This window comes from Phocoena sinus, chromosome 3 (assembly GCF_008692025.1).
Source record: "Phocoena sinus isolate mPhoSin1 chromosome 3, mPhoSin1.pri, whole genome shotgun sequence".
In the NCBI taxonomy this organism is placed as follows: Eukaryota; Metazoa; Chordata; class Mammalia; order Artiodactyla; family Phocoenidae; genus Phocoena; species Phocoena sinus.
In genome coordinates, this window is record NC_045765.1 from 34,271,748 (window position 1) to 34,291,509 (window position 19,762).

Consider the following 19,762-nt stretch of genomic DNA (forward strand, 5'->3'; position numbering starts at 1 on the left):
AACAGCTTAATTCATGGTAACAAATACAAAAAGTATGTCTTAATATGGTAAGCTATGAACACAACGTTTATATTTGAAATTAGGACATTTAAATTCACATAACTTTAAAAAGGAGCAGCTGGAATAATCTATATGGAATATGCACTCAGGGGCTCCCCTGGTGGCGCAGTGGTTGAGAATCTGCCTGCCAATGCAGGGGACACGGGTTCGAGCCCTGGTCTGGGAAGATCCCACATGCCGCGGAGCAACTAGGCCTGTGAGCCACAATCACTGAGCCTGCGCATCTGGAGCCTGTGCTCCGCAACAAGAGAGGCCACGACGGTGAGAGGCCTGCGCACCGCAATGAGGAGCGGCCCCCACTTGCCACAACTAGAGAAAGCCCTCGCACAGAAACGAAGACCCAACACAGCCAAAAATAAATTTTTTAAAAAATACGCACTCAGCATTGCAGAGGGTTTGTATTAACCTATAGCCACCCATGAGACAGATCTGGTCTGGAAATATGTTTGACTTACCCCACATGGTTTTTTAAATCACCTTCAATTAATACCATTAAAAATTATGATATTTGATATAAAAATACTATAGATTTTTAGTTTCTCTTGAAAAAAACTGAAGTCCTGACCACATTAGGTCCCATGCATACTTGATAATTATAACTAATACTATTAGGCACTACTACTTATTGAATGCTAAGTGTTAGGTATCATTCTAAGCATTTTACCTTTTTTTTTTTAAAATACATACAGTATGACTGTGAGGCAGATCTTTTGTCCACATTGGTTATCTGTGAGAGCTGGTCCCCTGAGAAATTCAGTAATTTCTTAAAATATGTAGCTGGTAAATGATGGAGTTGGGATTTGAACCCAGGCCTGACACCAAAACCCAGTCCCTTATTCACTGATGAAGCCAGTTCAAAATATTTAATTACTGAACATGGAATTAGTCATATCCACTCTGGTCACTTTTCTGCATTTTTGAGAAGTTAATCTTCCCCATGTGATACTTTAAATATGAAACATATTTCTTAAAAGAAACATTATGCCTATTAAGTATTTTCTTCTTTTTTAATAACTGTTACTTATTTCTCATAAGGGAATTAAGCAAATAATTTGCTTATCCAATTTGAATCTAATTTGCTTTAAATTGATAAAATCCATTTATATTTATGTATTGTACTAGAATACCAATTATAATTTTCTCTAGTAAATGAAAACACTTCATTTAATTTTCTGAATATCATTTCTAGACAAGTGTTGAAAGCTTCTAAATCATATACACCAGAATTTAAACTCTGGAAGGGTCACTCAAAATTATTTTCAAGTGCATCTTACCAGAAGTTGTCTTCACTACTTCAGTGGTATTTCTCAGTCCAACAAATGAAAATTGATAAAGCCTCCAAGATCTTGTGTCACCTACTTCAACAGAACTACGCTTCCATTGATAGACAATTTCTTCACGTGGATAGCCATCTGCCATGAGATAAGAAAGCACACATTTTAAATGATTAAAAATGAACATATGTGGCAACCACCTTCTATGAACAAGACACTGAGGGAGATACCAAGAGAGACAGTTTGGACTTCAATGAGGATCTTGGACTAAAAAGCATTACCATACGGAAAATCAATACAATTTCCCATATCCTAATGGGAAATTAGATTTAAAAACCATGAGGTCAAAATTACCCATGAAAAGCACTTAAATTGCATAGAAGGTACACTATACATGGTTTTGTATATACTATACACATACTTTACATTGTCTGGGGTAAGATATAAAAAGTAGCCAGTATATAGTACATATGCAAGATATTGTTTATGGTGAAACCGAGTCAACAGGGCAAGATTTTGAGAGTCATGCAGAAAACAGAAAATAATGGAAGAAGAGCAGACTCAAATCCCTCCCCAGGGCATGTCCTTGGAATAGAAGATGATTGCGAAAAATTACCTCAACTATTTATATTATTCTCTCTCTCAATTTGTTGAGGCTTCATTTCAATATACACAGAAATCTGCAACTAAAAGCAGTAAGTAGAAATGCCAAGGGGAAGATACCAATGAGAACTATGTAGATTCCTTACAGCTCAGTTAGGTTCAGCCAAAACAACAGAAAGCATTCATGAAAGAAATATTACACTGATAATATAATGATTATCAGTACCTTTTCCTAGCCATAATATCCTAGAAAGCTTTCTCAATTTTTCTTCTACATTATTCATTTACTTATGGGGATGATGATCATACTTATTTCATGGAATTGATGGTCAATATATATTTGCTGAATGCATAAACATCATTTTATAAGTAAGCTGCAGAATAAACTCAAGTAAGATAGATAGATAAATGATAAAACTAGAAATCCTCTCAATTGTTTGTCTTCTAATAATGCTGTGGAAAGGTAATTTTGATTATGGAGGCTGATTGACTTCTTGGAATAAAATCCCTTGTTTCCTTTTTTTCCTTTCTTTTGGTCCAACTCTTTGTCCACTATATTTTATTAATAAGAAGAAAGAAAAAAGAAAGCCAAATCCCCAGATTGCTATTGAGTGGTGGTAGCACGCTGGTAGGGCTGGATGTGGTGAAAACTGAGAATACGAATGATAATATTAAGGAACTTCCTATGGAGAACATGTTGGTGATTGAATTGTTTTAATAGCAATAAGTAATATTAAGTTGATTTTGGGTTCAGAAGACAATTGTCAATCAGGAATCTGATGGCATAGAAATCACTATTTCTTAAGGTTTAGCTGACTCAGTAGAGGAGTAGTCCCAGTTGGAAAATTAAAAGAAAAGAAATCCAATCTCCTAAACCTTAGGTAAGCTTTCACTAAAAAATATTCTATTCTTGGATGAAGTAGAACATATGAAATAAGATTTATAATGGAAATTTTTCTCAATATGTATAATATACAGTGAAGTTTTCCTTCAGTTCTCTCTGGAAATGATGTTTATTGAAAACAGGTGATTGGTTTTCTCATCTTTTTCTTTCTTTTTTTTTTTTTTTTGAAAGTATTGTTATTATGATTTAGTTGGTTCTTAGGAGCCTCCATCACTCTCTGGCTGGGAAATTTTACCTATATTAAAAACTTAAAACTCATAGCCAGTTTTTCATTCTACCCAATATGCACAATTGACAGTCCAAAAATAAGAAGGAGGTGAGCAATCTAACACAAATGCAGAACAAATAGTGAGGCAAACGTAGGGGAAACTGAGGCTTCTTTTCGATTCAGACAGAAAATAGCTGCGAAGGTTACTAAAGCTTAATTTGTATTAGAATCATCATGCTCTTCCTGCTATAGTCTATTATCTGATGATAATAATAATTAATAAAATAATAGAGCTTTTGATTAAGTCTTATTATGTGTGATGTAGTGTACCAACCATTTTACATATATCAACAAAACAATATTGAGGTGAGGCAGGTATTATAATTTCTATTGGGCACCTGTGTTATGAACTCATTGAGAGATTTAGTAATTTGCTCAAGTCTTCAGTGATGGAGTTGGGATTTGAATTGGACCCACATGACACCAAAAATCAGCCTTTTGCTCACTGGTAGATAACTAGTTTTAGGTATTACTAGAACTCCAGGTGGAAGAGGTAATTTTCAATTTTGTTATCTTTATAGATATATCAAAACTGGAATGAACAAGCAACATTGTTGGATCTCTGTGTGTCCTGATATGTAAAGGGAGAAAACAACTAGCAAATGTACTGCTACTCTCTTCTGGACCCGCGGAGGGAGTGGAGATGTATAATGCACATTTACCTCTTTCTACTGAGGCCAGGACAAGCTTTACAATCCTTCTCAACAAAGGGCTCCAGGAAACAACTGCCAGTTTATTAAAAGTTTATGCCTCAATGAAATCTATTCGTAATTCCTGATAAAATAGATCCTTTTTTTATGATGAAAGAGATTGTCAAAATCTTCAAAGTCAACAACACTGCTTAATGCAATTTTGCATTCTGTTTAAGTCTCCCAATTAACTGATATTGCAATCAGAAAGACTAAGTGGTGAGAGGGGATGCAGAATATAGAATGAGTATTACTTACAACTGGAGAATTCCAAGGGGCAGGAGTGTTCATCCATTGGAAAATTGTGCAACTGTAATTGGCACTCAGCATCAATTGTCAACCTAAATAGGAAGATATGAAACATGAATAGAAAGATTTTAGACTGTTTTAAAAAATGTACATTAGCACAATTTCTAGTGACCATTTGTTTTTATTCCTGGAGAGTATGTCACACATTCTTATTGATAACAAAAGGTGATCCTCACTGAAGACATTCACCAAGTCCAGGAGAAAATTGTTTAAGACTTAATGTAGTCCATTTACTTTCACAGACTAAACAATAGGATCTCGTTGACCTGCAACTCGATTTACTCAATATTTATTATCCCATAATTTTTTTGGCAAATTAATCGCACACATGAGATTGCTCAGTGAATGCACTTAACTTAATAGAACAAACTGTTTTAAGAACTTAAACTCATTCACTGCATGTAAATGAATGCAGATAATTCTCAGATCTTATCTGCTAATTAAAGCAGAACTTTCTCTTTATAAGTACTTGTTAGCTGTTAGCTTTAAATTACTATATGTGAGTTTAAAAATACCTATGTTTCACAATGGAGTATTATGCATTCTTACAAAGGAACACTATAAAGGCATTATATAGGATGTTAAAGAGTAGAAGAATATCTAATAGCAATCAAGAAATGTTAAATACATATACACAGACATATCAGAAAAATGTTTGCCAATGAGTCTCAATTATTTTGCATCTGAGGTGCTTACTAAACATACAGATTTTCTTTCCCAGTAGAGCCTGGGACTCTAGGAGAGAGAAAATTTAAAGGAGTCCTAGATGTTTTGACCACCTTTGGGGAAGTATGAGTATATTGTTAAATTGTAATGGTGATGGGTTGATGATTTTTTAAATTTCATATTTGTTAGCTATATTTATTACAATTACAGATATCAATCAAAGTAATAAAAGTTGTTTTATAAACATTTTATATTAAAAGTTTAGAATAAATTTTAATTGGGAAGATTTTATTTTTCTATGGTATAACAGAGCAATTACTGATCTTAAGATATAATTAATAATCATTGAGCCCTTAATTGTCTGCATGGCACTGAGTAAGGTGAATTTTTCTCTCATTTAATAAGAGTTATTATGGCTTTATTGTACTTGGACTTGTCCAAAGCCACAAATCTAGTGGCATAGTAGAGATTTGAACCCAAAATTATGTCTCCAAAGCTAGAGGTTTTAATCACTGTCACTCAGTAATTATATGCTCTTCCAAAGAAAAGATTAGTTTTATTCATAAGTGAAATTATAATTAAATTAGGTATTTTATTAGTATCATTTCTCCAAATTAAACTGGAATTGTTAAAATTGAAGATAATGTAGATTGCAGATAGGTACATAGATATATATCTATGTGTATACACACATATTCATAACTCATTATAGATAAGCAACTCATTATAGATAAACAACATATTCATAACTCATTATAGATAAGATAATGCTTATCATTATAGATAAGCATTATAGATAAGAATAAAATCATCTCTCTATATAGATTGGCAAACTCATTCAAATCTTGAATGAATCTTATGAGAGATATTTTTGAGCTGGGGTCCATAATTTAATATTGTACAGTGACTCTGCAAGTTAATACAAGTGGAAAAATGACTATAGTATTATGAGAACGATAAAGGAACTTGAGATAGTGTGACTTTACTTAATACTTCAAAAGTTAGACTGAGCTCTTATTTAGCAGACAAAATTTGATTTCCACTAGAGTCTAATTCCAGTCATTACCTTACATCTAATTTAATAAAACCCATGATGAAATCAAAATATATGCAATGAATTTCTTTTGTAATTGTGGCTCTTTTTTCTAGTAACTGATATAACTCTGATGATGAAGGCTTTGGATCCAGTTTAAAGTATTATATTTTATATCTTGAATATTACCTATGGCATAAAATATATGTTAGAAAGGCATTTAACATGAACAATTTTGAAGCTACAAGTTCCTGGATAGTAAGACCTAGAAGAATCATACTATTCATAACTATTATTGAAAATATATACAAATAATTTAAATATCTGCTGTGCTTACTTTTTTATTAGGCTCATGTCCCTGTGAGAAAACAGAGTTCTCACATCAGTCAAAGAAAACGTTATACCTATGTCCTTTGAAAAAGTTCATTGATAACAGAAAAAAACCTAATTTTGTATCATCACGTACTATTTTGATCAAGCATGCCAACCCTGATTTAGGCTTGACATCCTTCGTTCTTTTTGTTTTAAGAGAACATGACTGATCTTTGCTTTATTCCCAGCAATTACTCCTTTCCTTTTCCAAAAGAATACCTTAAAGTGTAGAGCACTCGACCATCATTCCAAATTCTCAGCATCCTATTGGGGGTGGTTATCCAGTGTGCATCGGCCTTTTTGGAATTTCTGAAGAAAGTGTCTGGAATCCAGATTTTCCCCACCATGTTGCTATTCAATCGGAGGACTTTAATGGTGCTGTTAAATTTCAGACGTCTGTCATACCATGTTTGGGCAAAAAATATATCAATTGTATATTCCTGTTTTAAAGAAAAAGATGAAATGGAACATCTTTTATATAGTAGGATTGTATTGTAGAGCATTTGTGTGTATTTATCACATATGTTCTCATTGCCAAAACAAAGCAAAGCTACTTTGGCTTTGAATAGTCCAAAAGAAAGCAGAAGCTTGGCTAAGGAGACTCACCCATCTTTTGTAGACAATACATTATGAAAAAATAGACCTAAGTGAATTCTGGTAAAAGATCATAGCCCTGACACAGTTGTTTGCATTAGGTATTTATGGAGCAGTTTCTCATGTTATTTTGGGCCAGCTAATTCTTTGTCACGGGGGCTGTCTTGTGTAATTTAGGATGTTTACTACCATTCCTAGCATCTACCTACTAGGTGCCAGTAGCACCAAAAACAAACCCCACCCCCAAGTTGTGACAACTAATAATATCTCCAGACATTGCCAATTGTCTTTGAGGAGATCAGTTACTCAGGTTCAAAAACCACTGCTACAGAGTAAAAGAAAGTCCAGAACCGTTCTCAAAACAGTTCTAAACCAGAGCTCTGGAAGCTAAGCTGCCTCACCTCGCAATGAAGTGAGGATCCTAGAGAATCTATCTTGTTGGGTAGTATGAAGATAGAAAAGGGGAACACACTATACACAAAAAGCACTTTGTGCCCTGTCTGGCAGACAGCAAATATCCAAAGTAAGGTAACTATTTTTAGTTTTTACTATTACAGTTGTTGTCTTCTTTTTATAAACAAGAGGAAATGCACCAATTAAAAGACAATCTTTACTACTGTACTAATCTCTATCACAGAACATATTTAAAAAGTGCTATGATGACAAGTGACTCTGTAATAATTATACCCTCATGTACGTATATATCACTAAAGTGGCAACTTTAATCACAGAAAAGAAAGTGTGATGTGAATTAGTCCTGGGATCATAACACCCAAGATCTAATTTGCCTATCATATTTAGATATTATTTAGCATGATTTTATAATTCTATTTTAATCATGTCTGTAAATGAGAAAATTAAAGAACAAACCCTTGGTGTTCTTAGAACATGACCCCCAGTGTTCTTAGAATATGAGAGTTGGGGGATGGGAGTCATTCACATTTCCAAGTCCAATCCCCTCAACCCACCACCACGTATGATGAAGAATACAAAAAATCAGGATGAGACTATACTCTTCTTCCTTTGACGAATTTGCATTGTTCTGGATTATATCCTTGCACTCCTGCCCCTGTATCTCACTGTAATTCACTACATCGTCACTGGAGTAAGTCATACCACTTTGTTTACTGGTTAATTGCATATTTGCAGTCCACAAGTAATGAGAGGGGAACTTCTTCTATGAAATTCTTTATCAACTAATCAGTGATGTGCCAATAGGTAGAGTAACTCAATAATTTCTGATCCACATTTTGGCAAACACACACACACAAACAAAAGGTTTAAAATTCTTTAAACCAGCATTTCATAAACTGTGATCCTGGGACAGTAGTTCTGGGCACTAGTATTCCTGAAACTGTAAGTTCTGTGTTTAAATAAACTACATATATAGCTGATTCTTCTTAGATATTTACAACTTGCATCAGAATTTTAGTTGTAAAGAAGTAACATGTTAGCATTTGTTTAATAGTTAAACAAGCAAACTTACTTGCATGGAGTATGCAGGTGGTGGTATACTTTTTTTTAATCAGCCCAGTTGAAAGCAATAAATGTTTTTCATCTCTCTGACTCAGCAGAGCATCCTTATTGCTTGCTTGGCAAACACTATTTTAAAGTTACAGTATCACTATGTTATGTTATGTTATGTTATGTTATGTTATGTTATGTTATGTTATGTTATGTTATGTTATGTTATATTTTGTTATGTTCTACTCTATTCTACATAGGCTCCAATCTAATTTCTTATTTCAGATTTGGATAGAAAGTTTATAAAAGAACAAAGTTACATTTATTGTTAAATCTAATGCACTATTTCTTCTGAGAAACAATTCTGATTTGAAGCCAACTATGACCTCTTCACACCTTGAATATTCTAAAAAATAGTAGAGCACTATATTTTATTTTGTAGTAAGCAGGACCTACCAAATAAGCAGTGAGTGTTGAATTTTAAGATTATAGCATTTACCCAAGGTAATTTTATACCTATGATCACATTTAATTTTTGTAACAAATCATTTAAAATAATTATCTTTATATTACAAGGGAGAAAAAAGGATCTGAAAGATTCTCTCTCCCTTCCAAATTTTTTTTGTTGGTTTAGCCCTTGGTATTTCCGTGTTACCACATTTCCTCTCTAATATGTTAATAAAATAGACAACCAATTCGAAACTTACCATATTGATAGCATTCACTGGACCAATGCTATTCACATACATGTCTGTGTGAATTAATGTTGGTTTCACTGTAAAGAGAACCATAGAAATATGTGCATATGGAGAAGCATAATATTTTAATGCTTAGTCCTTTTTATTCTAGAAAGAGATTTATTTATTTTGCTACATTAGAAGTGCTTTATTCACAGCTAACTTGTTGCTAGTGACTAATTTGCTACATTTAGCTATTTATTTTCAAAGAAGTATCTTAAGCACATAAATACAATAACAAAGCATAGCAGAGTTTTGAAACTGATTATCTTTTTAAGACCATATAAAAATGAATAAATAAGAAAACACTGCTCAGATTTTCTTCATCCATCTCTCAGATATCCTGAATTTTATTATTTTTCCTTTAAGTTCTAGAATTGATTTGGGCATTCTAACTTGACTGGGCCCATATAGAAAAAAATAGCTACTTAGTGATCTAGAAATTAATAAGCATTAGAAACATGGAGACATAAAAAGCAAAAAGTATTATGAATTGTTTTTGAAACATTCCTCCCTGTTGATTCCTTTTATGACCACTTTATCCTCATTCACCTCTAGCCAATACAAAATCAATCTTCCTCAATGATTTAATGAATTCTGTGACTTATCAAATAATATGAGGAAACCATATGGAAATCCAATACACACCTATTCGTCAAAGAGGACTGATATTAAAAATCATGTAGTATTACATCCATGGCCTAATGAATATGCTCCATTTTCATTTAACATTTAATGAACGAGGATTCATAATACCATTCATTCTGGGCTTCAATTCAACAAGTAGATTTCTCTCATCTTTATCCATTTTCCTTGAAGTGCCATGCTGTAAGTCTCTGTGATGCACTGGATTCTTCACTCCTCCCTGCATCTGTACCCTTGCCTTCACATCAGTGAGGCTACTTCTCTGCCTCTGAACTTTGAGCCTGACCATTTGACTTGCATTGGCCAATAATATATGGACGGAAGCATTAAGCCTTATGAGTTTCTATTTTCTCTCTTGTTCTTTGCTATTGTCATGAGAAGGATACTTCTAGCTAGTCTGCTGGTCCCAGGAGTGGAATGAGAGTACAGCTTTCTTAAATGAGCAGCTCCAACCTGGCTGAGCTTAGATTAGACCACCCCCAGCAAAGTGCTAAATAAATGCTTATTACTGTATACCACTGAAATTCTGTGGTTGTCTGTTACACAGCTATAGATAAGCAATATGTCCTTTCTTTCTTTTTTTAAAATTAGTTTTTATTGGAGTATAGTTGATTTACAATGTTGTGTTAGTTTCAGGTGTACAGCAAAGTGAATCAGTTACACATATACATATATCCACTCGTTTTTAGATTCTATTCCCATGTAGTTCATTACAGATTACTGAGTTCCCTATGCTATATAGTAGGTTCTTATTAGTTATCTATTTTATATATAGTAGTATGTGCTTGTTTGTTTTTGATGTTTCTTCAAAAAGAAGTTGTCACTTTTCTTCTATAGTCTTTGTCTGAGATGTATAGGAAAATTTAAATTTCTCTCTCTCAAGCTAACTTGAAAATCATCTTTCTTCATTTTGAACTTATCAGTGCCCCGTCTACCCCCAGACCTGAATGCTGTTGATACATTCTTTATTTTTGCAGTATTTAGTAAAAGTATCATTTATATCCTTCTGGTTATTGAAATGGGCTGATGCTCTCTCCTCATGTGGTAGACTTGCTTTTATCTAACACACATCACAAAAGGTTTTAACATACCTCCTATATCAGGTCGAAGTTTATTATCATATCCTTCCAGGAGGTTGTTTAAGATGACAGTGACATCACCCTCCGGAACCTTTGGAGTCAAGACCCATGTTTTGTTAGAAGCATAATCTTCATAGTCATCATCAGATTTTTGGCTAGTGAGGCTAAGAAAACAAAATATTGGTCAAGAAATATAGACTCCATCCAAGTTGACTTTTACTCACAGACCACTGGTAGGAAAGGAGAAATGAAACAGGATGACAGGAATGAGTTACACTGGATTACAGTGAAGATTCTCAGCTGAGGGTTAGTCTAGCTAATTAAATTTCACAGATGTAGATTAAAATCTATTAAAGTATACTCTTCAGTTGTCCAGAATGCTCTGTCCTCCCATCTATAAGTATACGATGTTTTACCAGTTACTTTTGCCTTTTCCATAGTTGATGTTCTTCCTGTCCACCTGCCCAACTTTACAAAGGACTTATAAAAAAACAAACACGGGCTTCCCTGGTGGCGCAGTGGTTGAGAATCTGCCTACTAACGCAGGGGACACGGGTTCGAGCCCTGGTCTGGGAAGATCCCACATGCCGCGGAGCAACTAGGCCCGTGAGCCACATCTACTGAGCCTGCGCGTCTGGAGCCTGTGCTCCGCAACAAGAGAGGCCCGTGCACCGCGATGAAGAGTGGCCCCCGCTTGCCACAACTAGAGAAAGCACTCGCACAGAAATGAAGACCCAACACAGCCAAAATTAAAAATAAATAAATTAAAAGAAGGATCCACATTAAAAAAAAACAACAACTCTGGCCTGAATCATGAAAAAAACACCACAACTATTTTGGTGAAAGCAATGCTTAAATGATCATAATGTAGTCTAGGAGTTCAGGCATAAGGTCTACTTCTTCCTCCTTTGAGAAGTTAACTTGCTCCAACCTATTAATGAAAGTAAGAGACTGGTAATTAGATTCACTCCCACAAACTGCCAGACAAGTCTCTCCCCCCTCAACTGAACTACTAAGGAGAGGCTCAGTCTTGCTGCCTTTCCTTCCTCCAGGGTGTGTGTATGTGTTTTGTTTTGTTTTTTTTTTCCCTCACTTGCACTGAAAGCAAGGGCGGTTCATTTATCTTTGATTGTTAAGAACCTGGTACTATGAATAAAGATGTAGCTGTAGACTTTAAACCACTCTTTATTACAGCAAAAGCTCCTGAGCTAGAAACTCACACTAATGGTTAACGTACTACAATCATAGAAGTGAAATGACCTATTTTGAATAATCAGAAAGTGACACGATAGTCTATGATTCCGTTTCCTATGCCAAAACCTGTCAGAAAAGCCACAATTGGACCAGAAACTAAGGCTGATGTTGGAAGCATACTGGAATTCCTATAGTTTGCTTCTCCCCTGCCCCAAACTCCATCCTCCTCCCCTCCACACACAAAATGATTATATTTGCCAGATCTAGGGGCAATGTAAAACCTTGCAAAAGCTGCTATTTTAATTTTTATCAATATTCAGTAAATACTGGTTACTTTTGTTGCTTATGGTGAAATAAAAAAATACAAAATAATGTTTCTCATCCCATTTCTCATCTTCAGTTTATTTTCTTGAAGATATGGTAAGAAAGAATCTTGTCAGAAATCAAATCACTGCCACAGTACCCCGAACATGTATCATATTCTCAAACCATATATTACACTCAATTATACTCATTTGTCAAGATAGATAAATATATACATATATAACATATGTATATGTAAAGATAAATAGATAGATGACTAAATATGGTAGGAGAAAGCTGATTATGTGATTAATCTGGTTTGAGAATGAGGATGGGAGATGAAATTTTAAAAGTAATCACTGGCATGAATCAACTTAGTAAGCAAGTAATCTTTTTATTCCTTTAAAGCTTTATGAATAGGAAACATAAAAACTGAGTCACACATTTGCATAAAACCTGACATAACCAGTCTTATATCTTGCACTTCAGTTAACATAAGAACTTTAAACAAAATTTGAATTTCATAGGGCACCCCTAGAGGGTATGTATGATGGGCTGGACAAAGCTTCAACCAGCTCTCAAAGAGAATTACTTCAATGCAGGCAGAGAGCAGTTGTCTGATACGAAAATTCCTCTTAAGCCTCAATTCATTATTTCTCTAGAGCACTGATGAACTCTGTGTAATAGAGTTCTAATCCTATGACCTAAATCTTACTACTTCTTCCTCCTTTGAGAAGTTAACTTGCTCCAACCTATTAATGAAAGTAAGAGACTGATAATTAGATTCACTCCCACAAACTGCCAGACTGGCATGAATCAACTTAGTAAGCAAGTAATCAATTCATCATTTCTCTAGAGCACTGATGAACTCCGTGTAACAGAGTTCTAATCCTATGACCTAAACCTTACTACTTTAAGAAGAAAAAAAAAGTTATCTGACAAAGAAATTTTCAAATCCCCCTGATAACTCATTGAGAAAAGAATGTAGTTAGCCCACTGGATGTTGGATGTCATCATTATGAAATTTTATCGCTGTTTAATTTGTTCAGGCAAAAGTGCCTTTTCAAAAAAATCTCAACTTCTTCCTTCCTTTCTCTCCATCTCTGTCCTTCCCCTTCCCCCTTCCCTCTTTCCCTCTCTGATAAAAGCATCCTATTAAAGTTTCTTCAAGGAAAGGGAAGATATATTAAACAGTTTGGTATGCTTGTTCATTGCACTTCCTCATACTAACAAATAAATAATACAAGTGTGATGGTGCCATGTTACCATTATTACTATTTTCTAGCAGACCAGGAGGGAAAATATATTAAGTGAAAAGAAAAGGGATACTTCTGGGACAGGTTCCCTGTTGGTGCAGTGAATAAGACTCCATGCTCCCAGTGCAGGGGACCCAGGTTTGATCCCTGGTCAGGGAACTAGATCCCACATGCTTGCTGCAACTAAGAGTTTGCATGTCACAACTAAGGAGCCCACATGCCACAACTAAGACGCTGGAAAGCTGCAACTAATTTCCTACTTTAGTTCTTCTGACTCTGAATCTCTCTGTTGTAAATTAGATGATTAATTTTAATTTTCATCTTTACATTTTTATGCATGATTTGAATTTATGCATGATTACAAACATGTAATGAGTTCATGTTTATAATCAGAAACAAAAATCAATTTTATTTAAGAATAAAGAAGCTTTTAAAAACAAACAAATACTGAAGAGATGTGCAGTGAGAGATTGCTCGCAATTAGAAGATTTTACTTGAATTTTGGTACATATTTTGGATATTTGTCACTGTGAAGATTAATCATGCAGTTTATACAATTTTAATCCAGGTATTTCATATTTTCACAGATTCAATAAGCTATGAGTTTTGTAGGAAGAAAAATCTAGTCACTGTACTCTCCTAGGGTAGTATATGAAAAAAGAATTGGGACAAAGAATCTGTGACTGTACATTCATCAGAAAAATAAGATCATCTAAAACAAATGGCTGCTCAAGCTCATTTTCCCTTAGGACAATACATTAGTTTATGCCTGAGTTCAATAAAAGTAAGGCCCCTTCAGCACAAAGTTAATAACATTCAAATTTCATAAACTTGCCATTGCAGATACCAATGATTTGATCTCCCCACACTGAGGAATAGAAGCAGAGCTTGTAATTTAACTTAATGGATGTGTTCAGCTGCCTCACTTAAACTCTTTCATGACTTGGAAAGCAATGCACACTGCAAGGGTAAGGCATAAGCTAGTTCATTTCAAAGAATGTCTTCCAGGCCAGCAAAAGGTGGACTCTGGTATAAAGTATAGGAACAGCTATGCTAGGTGAGTATATATCCTCGGAGGGCACAGGGGACTTACAATCTGATCACGGGAGGAGGAGACTTCCTCTGTACTGTCCTGGAGGACCAGGGATTCCTGAGAAACACTGTGGTTTAGTGAGTAGGAGCATTGGGGCACAAGTTACTCTTTCATACACAGCCTTTAGTGGCCTATGGGATTCTATTATCTCCTATTAAGGACATGTAAGAACCTGTGCAGAACTTGTTGGGAAGGGTGCTCTACGCACAGGTGAGTATGTCAGCATGTACATGCACAGAGGGTAGAGGGCAGGGGGGTAAATTCTAACTATCGACTGTGGGTGAATTATTCTGCCTACAATGATCCCCTTAGCTCACACCTCGTTCAATTTTTTTTTAATTAATTAATTTATTTTTTTGCGTTACGCGGGCCTCTCACTGCTGTGGCCTCTCCCGCTGCAGAGCACAGGCTCCGGACGCGCAGGCCCAGCGGCCACGGCCCACAGGCCCAGCCGCTTCGCGGCAAGAGGGATCCTCCCGGACCGGGGCACGAACCCGTGTCCCCTACATCGGCAGGCGGACTCCCAACCACTGCGCCACCAGGGAAGCCCCCTCGTTCAATTTTTTGATAATTAGGTCAACAGCTGTTGCTAAGTGTGTTTATTTGACTGAGTCAATTATCAGATTATATATTCCTATGTATGAAAAGCAAACAGTTTATTAGCAATCGCCAATGACCCGTATCAAATCAATTTCTCTGGGGGTTTATTAGCTAAGATGATTTTTTTTTGCAAGTATCAAAACATTCAAACTAAATTGGGAGGGATATATAACTTTAAAGCTTAATGTAGGATAAGCCTCATGGTGCTTTGATTCAGCTTCTCAACTATGTATTTAAAAACTCAGACTCTTGGACTTCCCTGGTGGCGCAGTGGTTGAGAGTCCGCCTGCCGATGCAGGGAACGCGGGTTCGTGCCCCGGTCCGCGAGGATCCCACATGCCGCGGAGCGGCTGGGCCCGTGAGCCATGGCCGTTGGGCCTGCGCGTCCGGAGCCTGTGCTCCGCAGCGGGAGAGACCACAACAGTGAGAGGCCCACGTACAGCAAAAAAAAAACACAAAACCCTCAGACTCTTTCTGTCTCATCCTTCTGTCCTCCATGCTATCACCCTCAACCCAAAGATGGCTTAAATGTACAGTCACAAGATGCTAGCAACAACTCCTTACCTCTATGCTTCCTTGTTTATATCCATGAAAACAGAGATAAACTCTTCCAGTTTACTTTTCTAAAAGTCCCCAGAGGGTCTCATTTTGTGAATCACTGGCCTGAATACATATGAATTCATACATATGAAGCCATGTCTATAGCTAGAGGGTGGGACTCTGTTCATTATTTTAGTATAATTATATATCCTACCACTAGTGTCAAAGATGAAATCGACATCCCCAAAAGCATGTGGACTTCACAGAGAGCAAATGAAAACTGGGATATTTAAGATAAGGAGGGAAAATGTGGAGAAGAGAACCACAGCAGTCACTAGGAACAAAGGGTGTAAATAGGAAAAAAACATATCAGGTCATGTTCTAGGCATATCATTGAAGACCATTTTCCTACAGTTAGTGCCCTCACTGCATTTGCTGTTGCTGTTGTTGTGTATTTGTTTTAACTCACTCATAAATAAAAGTGGGAGAATGTGGAGCGGCTAGCATTCATACACTGCTGGAAGGAAAACATTTTGGCATTATATTCTATTGATGAACACCTGTGTATCCTATTAACCAGCAAGTGCATCCCTAGATTTACTCCGAAAAGAAATGCATGCACACATCTACCCCAAGACATGTACAAGAATGTTCACAGTTGCATTATTGGTAATACAAATCTATGTAACCTAAATCAATAGTAGAATGAATAAATAAATTATGGCATATTTACATAATGAAACACTATACAACAATACAAACTAGTGAACTACCACTACGTGCAGCAAAATAAATCTGAAAAATAAGCATTTGAGCAAAAGATGCAACACATACACCCAAGACACACACTCACACATATGCTGTGTTTCTGTTTGTATAAAATTTAGTATCAGGTAAAATTCAACTATGGAGGTCAAAGTCAGAACAGTGATTACTTTGAGGGAGAAGAAAGTAGATAGAAATCAGGAGGGAGTCGAGGATGTCTTCTGGGGTGTTGGCAATATTTATTTCCAGAAATGGTGGGTGGTAACATGAGATTTTATTTCAATTAATGACGATGCACTGGTCTATATTTACTTACTTATGTACTTTATATACATTTTATTTCACAATAACAACAAAAACAGTGTTTAAAATTTTGGTTTAGACTTGAATGTTAAAAGCAAGATAATAGGCAAGAAATATCTGTCTTCAACAAGAAATATCTGTCTTCAACAGTGTTGTTTCCCAAAACTTTGCAAGTGTCTGGTGCTTGACAAAACACCCAATCAATACTTTCTCAAAATACTGAATGACTCAGTGAGAGTATAGATTATTTTTAAAGGTTCAGTGTTTGTGAAACTTAACTTGGTAAAACTCACTCTTTACAAATGTGCATATGTCACAGTTATAGGTAATATTAAAATGAACTGCCTATATAAAATGCCATCCAGCGATTGTCATCACTTTCTTCATTAAATGCTATCGATTCCTTGTATATGAAAACTCAAATAACATATATTGAAAATATTGATATTTAGGGAGGTTAAAAAGGAAATAAGGCCAAGGTTAACCCAAGAAAGCAAATCTAAAGTCATGTTAACTGTCTACGGCTGTCAGAATAAAAATTAAAGTGTTGATGCTAAATTGTGGTAAGAAAGACATATCAATGGATACAGGAATTCTTATGTCATAAATAATAATACATTTTGGTAATGACAATAATGATTGTTCAACTGACACATTCTTAATTTATTCCTTTACTTATAAAGCACTTTTATGTGATAATTTACAAAATGATAAAAAATAATAATCTCAGAGAGCGGCCAAGATGGCAGAGTAGAAATACCCTGGGCTCACCTCCTCTCACGAGCACACCAAGATCGTAACTATCTGCAGAACAACCATCGATGAAAAAGGCTGGAACCTACCAGAAAAGACCTTCTCCAACTAAAGACATAAAGAAGGAACCACAATGAGGTCGGGGGGAGGACTCACAATATAATCAAATCATATACCCCCTAGCTGGGTGACCCACGAAGTGGAGAAAAATTATATTGCAGAGGTTCTTCCACAGAAGTGAGAGTTCTGAGCCCCACGTCAGGCTCCCCAGCCCAGGGGTCTGGTAGCTGGAAGATGAGCCCCCGGAGCATTTGGCTTTGAAAGCCAGCAGGGCTTTGCAGGAGCCCCACAAGACTGGGGGAAACAGAGACTTTACTCTTAAAGGTGCACACTAAATCTGATGCACACTGAGACCCAGGACAAAAGCAGTAATTTGAGAGCACTGTGGGCCAGACCTAACCTGCTGGTCTTGGAAAGTCTCCAGGGGGGAAGGGGGTGCTACGGCTCACCCTGGGGACATAGACACTGACATCAGATGTATTGGGGAACACAGCAGCTGCCATAGCTCATTGGCACCAAGACCTGGCCCTACCCAGGAACCTGTAAGTGCCAGGGCTGTAACGCCTCAGGCCAAACAACTAACTGGGTGGGAACACAGCCCCACCAGTGGCAGACAGGCTACCTAAAGACTAAAGAGCCCACATCCACCTCTAGACACGCCCCCTAGACATGGGCACAGGTCACTAGAGGGCCAAGACCCAGCTCTACCCACCAGTGGGCAGGCGCTGGCACCTCCTGCCAGGAAGCCTGCACAAGCCTCTAGATCAACCTTACCTGCCAGGGGGCAGACACCAGAAGTAAGAAAATTATGATCCTACAATACAGTTCAGACCCTACCCTGGGACCAGCTGGGCCCTGGCTCTGCCCACTAGCAGGCCAACGCAACCTTCAGGACACCCCAGCAGTGTGTCAGAAACCGCACCCACTACCATAGATCTGAAATGAGCTCTGGGACCCCTGGGCCCTGCAGCCAGATTCCAGAAACCAGCTCTGCCTGCCAGTAGTCCAGCACTAACCCCAGGACCTGGCTTCACCTGCCAGTGGGTAGGCAATGGCACCCTGACTCTGCCTACCAGTGAGCCAGCACTAGCCCTGTGGCCCCCTAGGGGTCCTCAATCAGCCACCACGTGACCAGGCCCCACTAAACAGCAGCCAGCAGCATCCACGCAAGGCAGGGCCTGGCAACCAACCAGACTAGGGACCAACCAAGCCTACAAGACAGCCCACATAGTCAGCCTGCCACAATAGAAGTACCCAAGCAGCCCTCTTAGGGGGAACCACCAGAGCGTATAGTTTGGGTGCTGAGAGGGGAGTGTACTGCTAGGACTCATAGGACGCCTCCTACAGAAACATAACTAATCTACCACAGACATAAAAATACAAATAGCAACTTAGACAAAATGAGACATCAGAGGAACATATTCCAGATGAAGGAATAAGACAAAACCCCAGAAGAAGAAGCGAAGTGGAGATAGGCAGTCTACCTGAGAAAGTGTTCAGAGTAATGATCTAAAGATGATCAAAGGTTCCAAAAAATTACACACATTCAAGTTACCAATTCTCAACCTGTCTAAAAACCAAATACCCCTTCAAACAGATACAGTCCACCCTATTCTATTTAAATATTTTTCTGTTTTATTTTATAGAAATTATTTTGCTGAATTCACAAACGGAATTTGATTTAAGAAGAACTTTTTGTCCTGTGATGTGTTTTGGTTACTTTTTTTTTTCCTTTTAAGGACTGCATATTAAAGTTAATTCTGTGCATAGCATGCCTAGATACTGAATTCAGGAGTTCAGTCACATTGAGTTTTTGTGCACAGAGAGATTTGACCTTTGGCCCTTTACTAAAGATTTAGGGAAAAACAGGATTGTTAACACTGTAAAAGTTTCCTAACGTAATGAATCTTGTACTTTTTGTATGTTTTTTATATACATGTATATTTAATAAGCACAAGCTTGGTTGTATTTTTTACAACTCAGTTAATAGGAAAATGTTTTGTTAAAAAGGCTACAGTTGGAATTGAACAAAGCAGAAACGAAACTGAGAACTGTGTTATTTTGTGATTAAAAGGAGCAGGTATCTAAAGAAAAAAAAAAAAGATGATCAAAGAACTCAGGAAGAGAATGGATGCATAGAGCGGGAAGTTAGCTTTTAACAAAGAGTTAGAAAATATGCAGAACAAACAGAGATGAAG

General features: G+C 36.7%; 1 protein-coding gene across 6 annotated transcripts in view; it reads right to left on the bottom strand.

The window, feature by feature from the left end:
• GABRG2 (gamma-aminobutyric acid type A receptor subunit gamma2) overlaps positions 1-19,762 on the bottom strand; it is a 123,011-nt gene that overhangs the window by 84,007 nt on the left and 19,242 nt on the right. For 3 of the 6 annotated variants that reach the window (XM_032626942.1, XM_032626946.1, XM_032626940.1), the window contains exons 2-6: positions 10,710-10,861; positions 8,944-9,011; positions 6,398-6,618; positions 4,057-4,139; positions 1,335-1,472 (exon numbers count right to left, since the gene is read on the bottom strand). In XM_032626942.1, coding sequence (XP_032482833.1) covers positions 1,335-1,472; positions 4,057-4,139; positions 6,398-6,618; positions 8,944-9,011; positions 10,710-10,861 — 662 coding nt within the window. The remainder of the gene's footprint in view (positions 1-1,334; positions 1,473-4,056; positions 4,140-6,397; positions 6,619-8,943; positions 9,012-10,709; positions 10,862-19,762) is intronic. The other 3 variants (XM_032626944.1, XM_032626943.1, XM_032626941.1) reach the window with 2 other exon arrangements.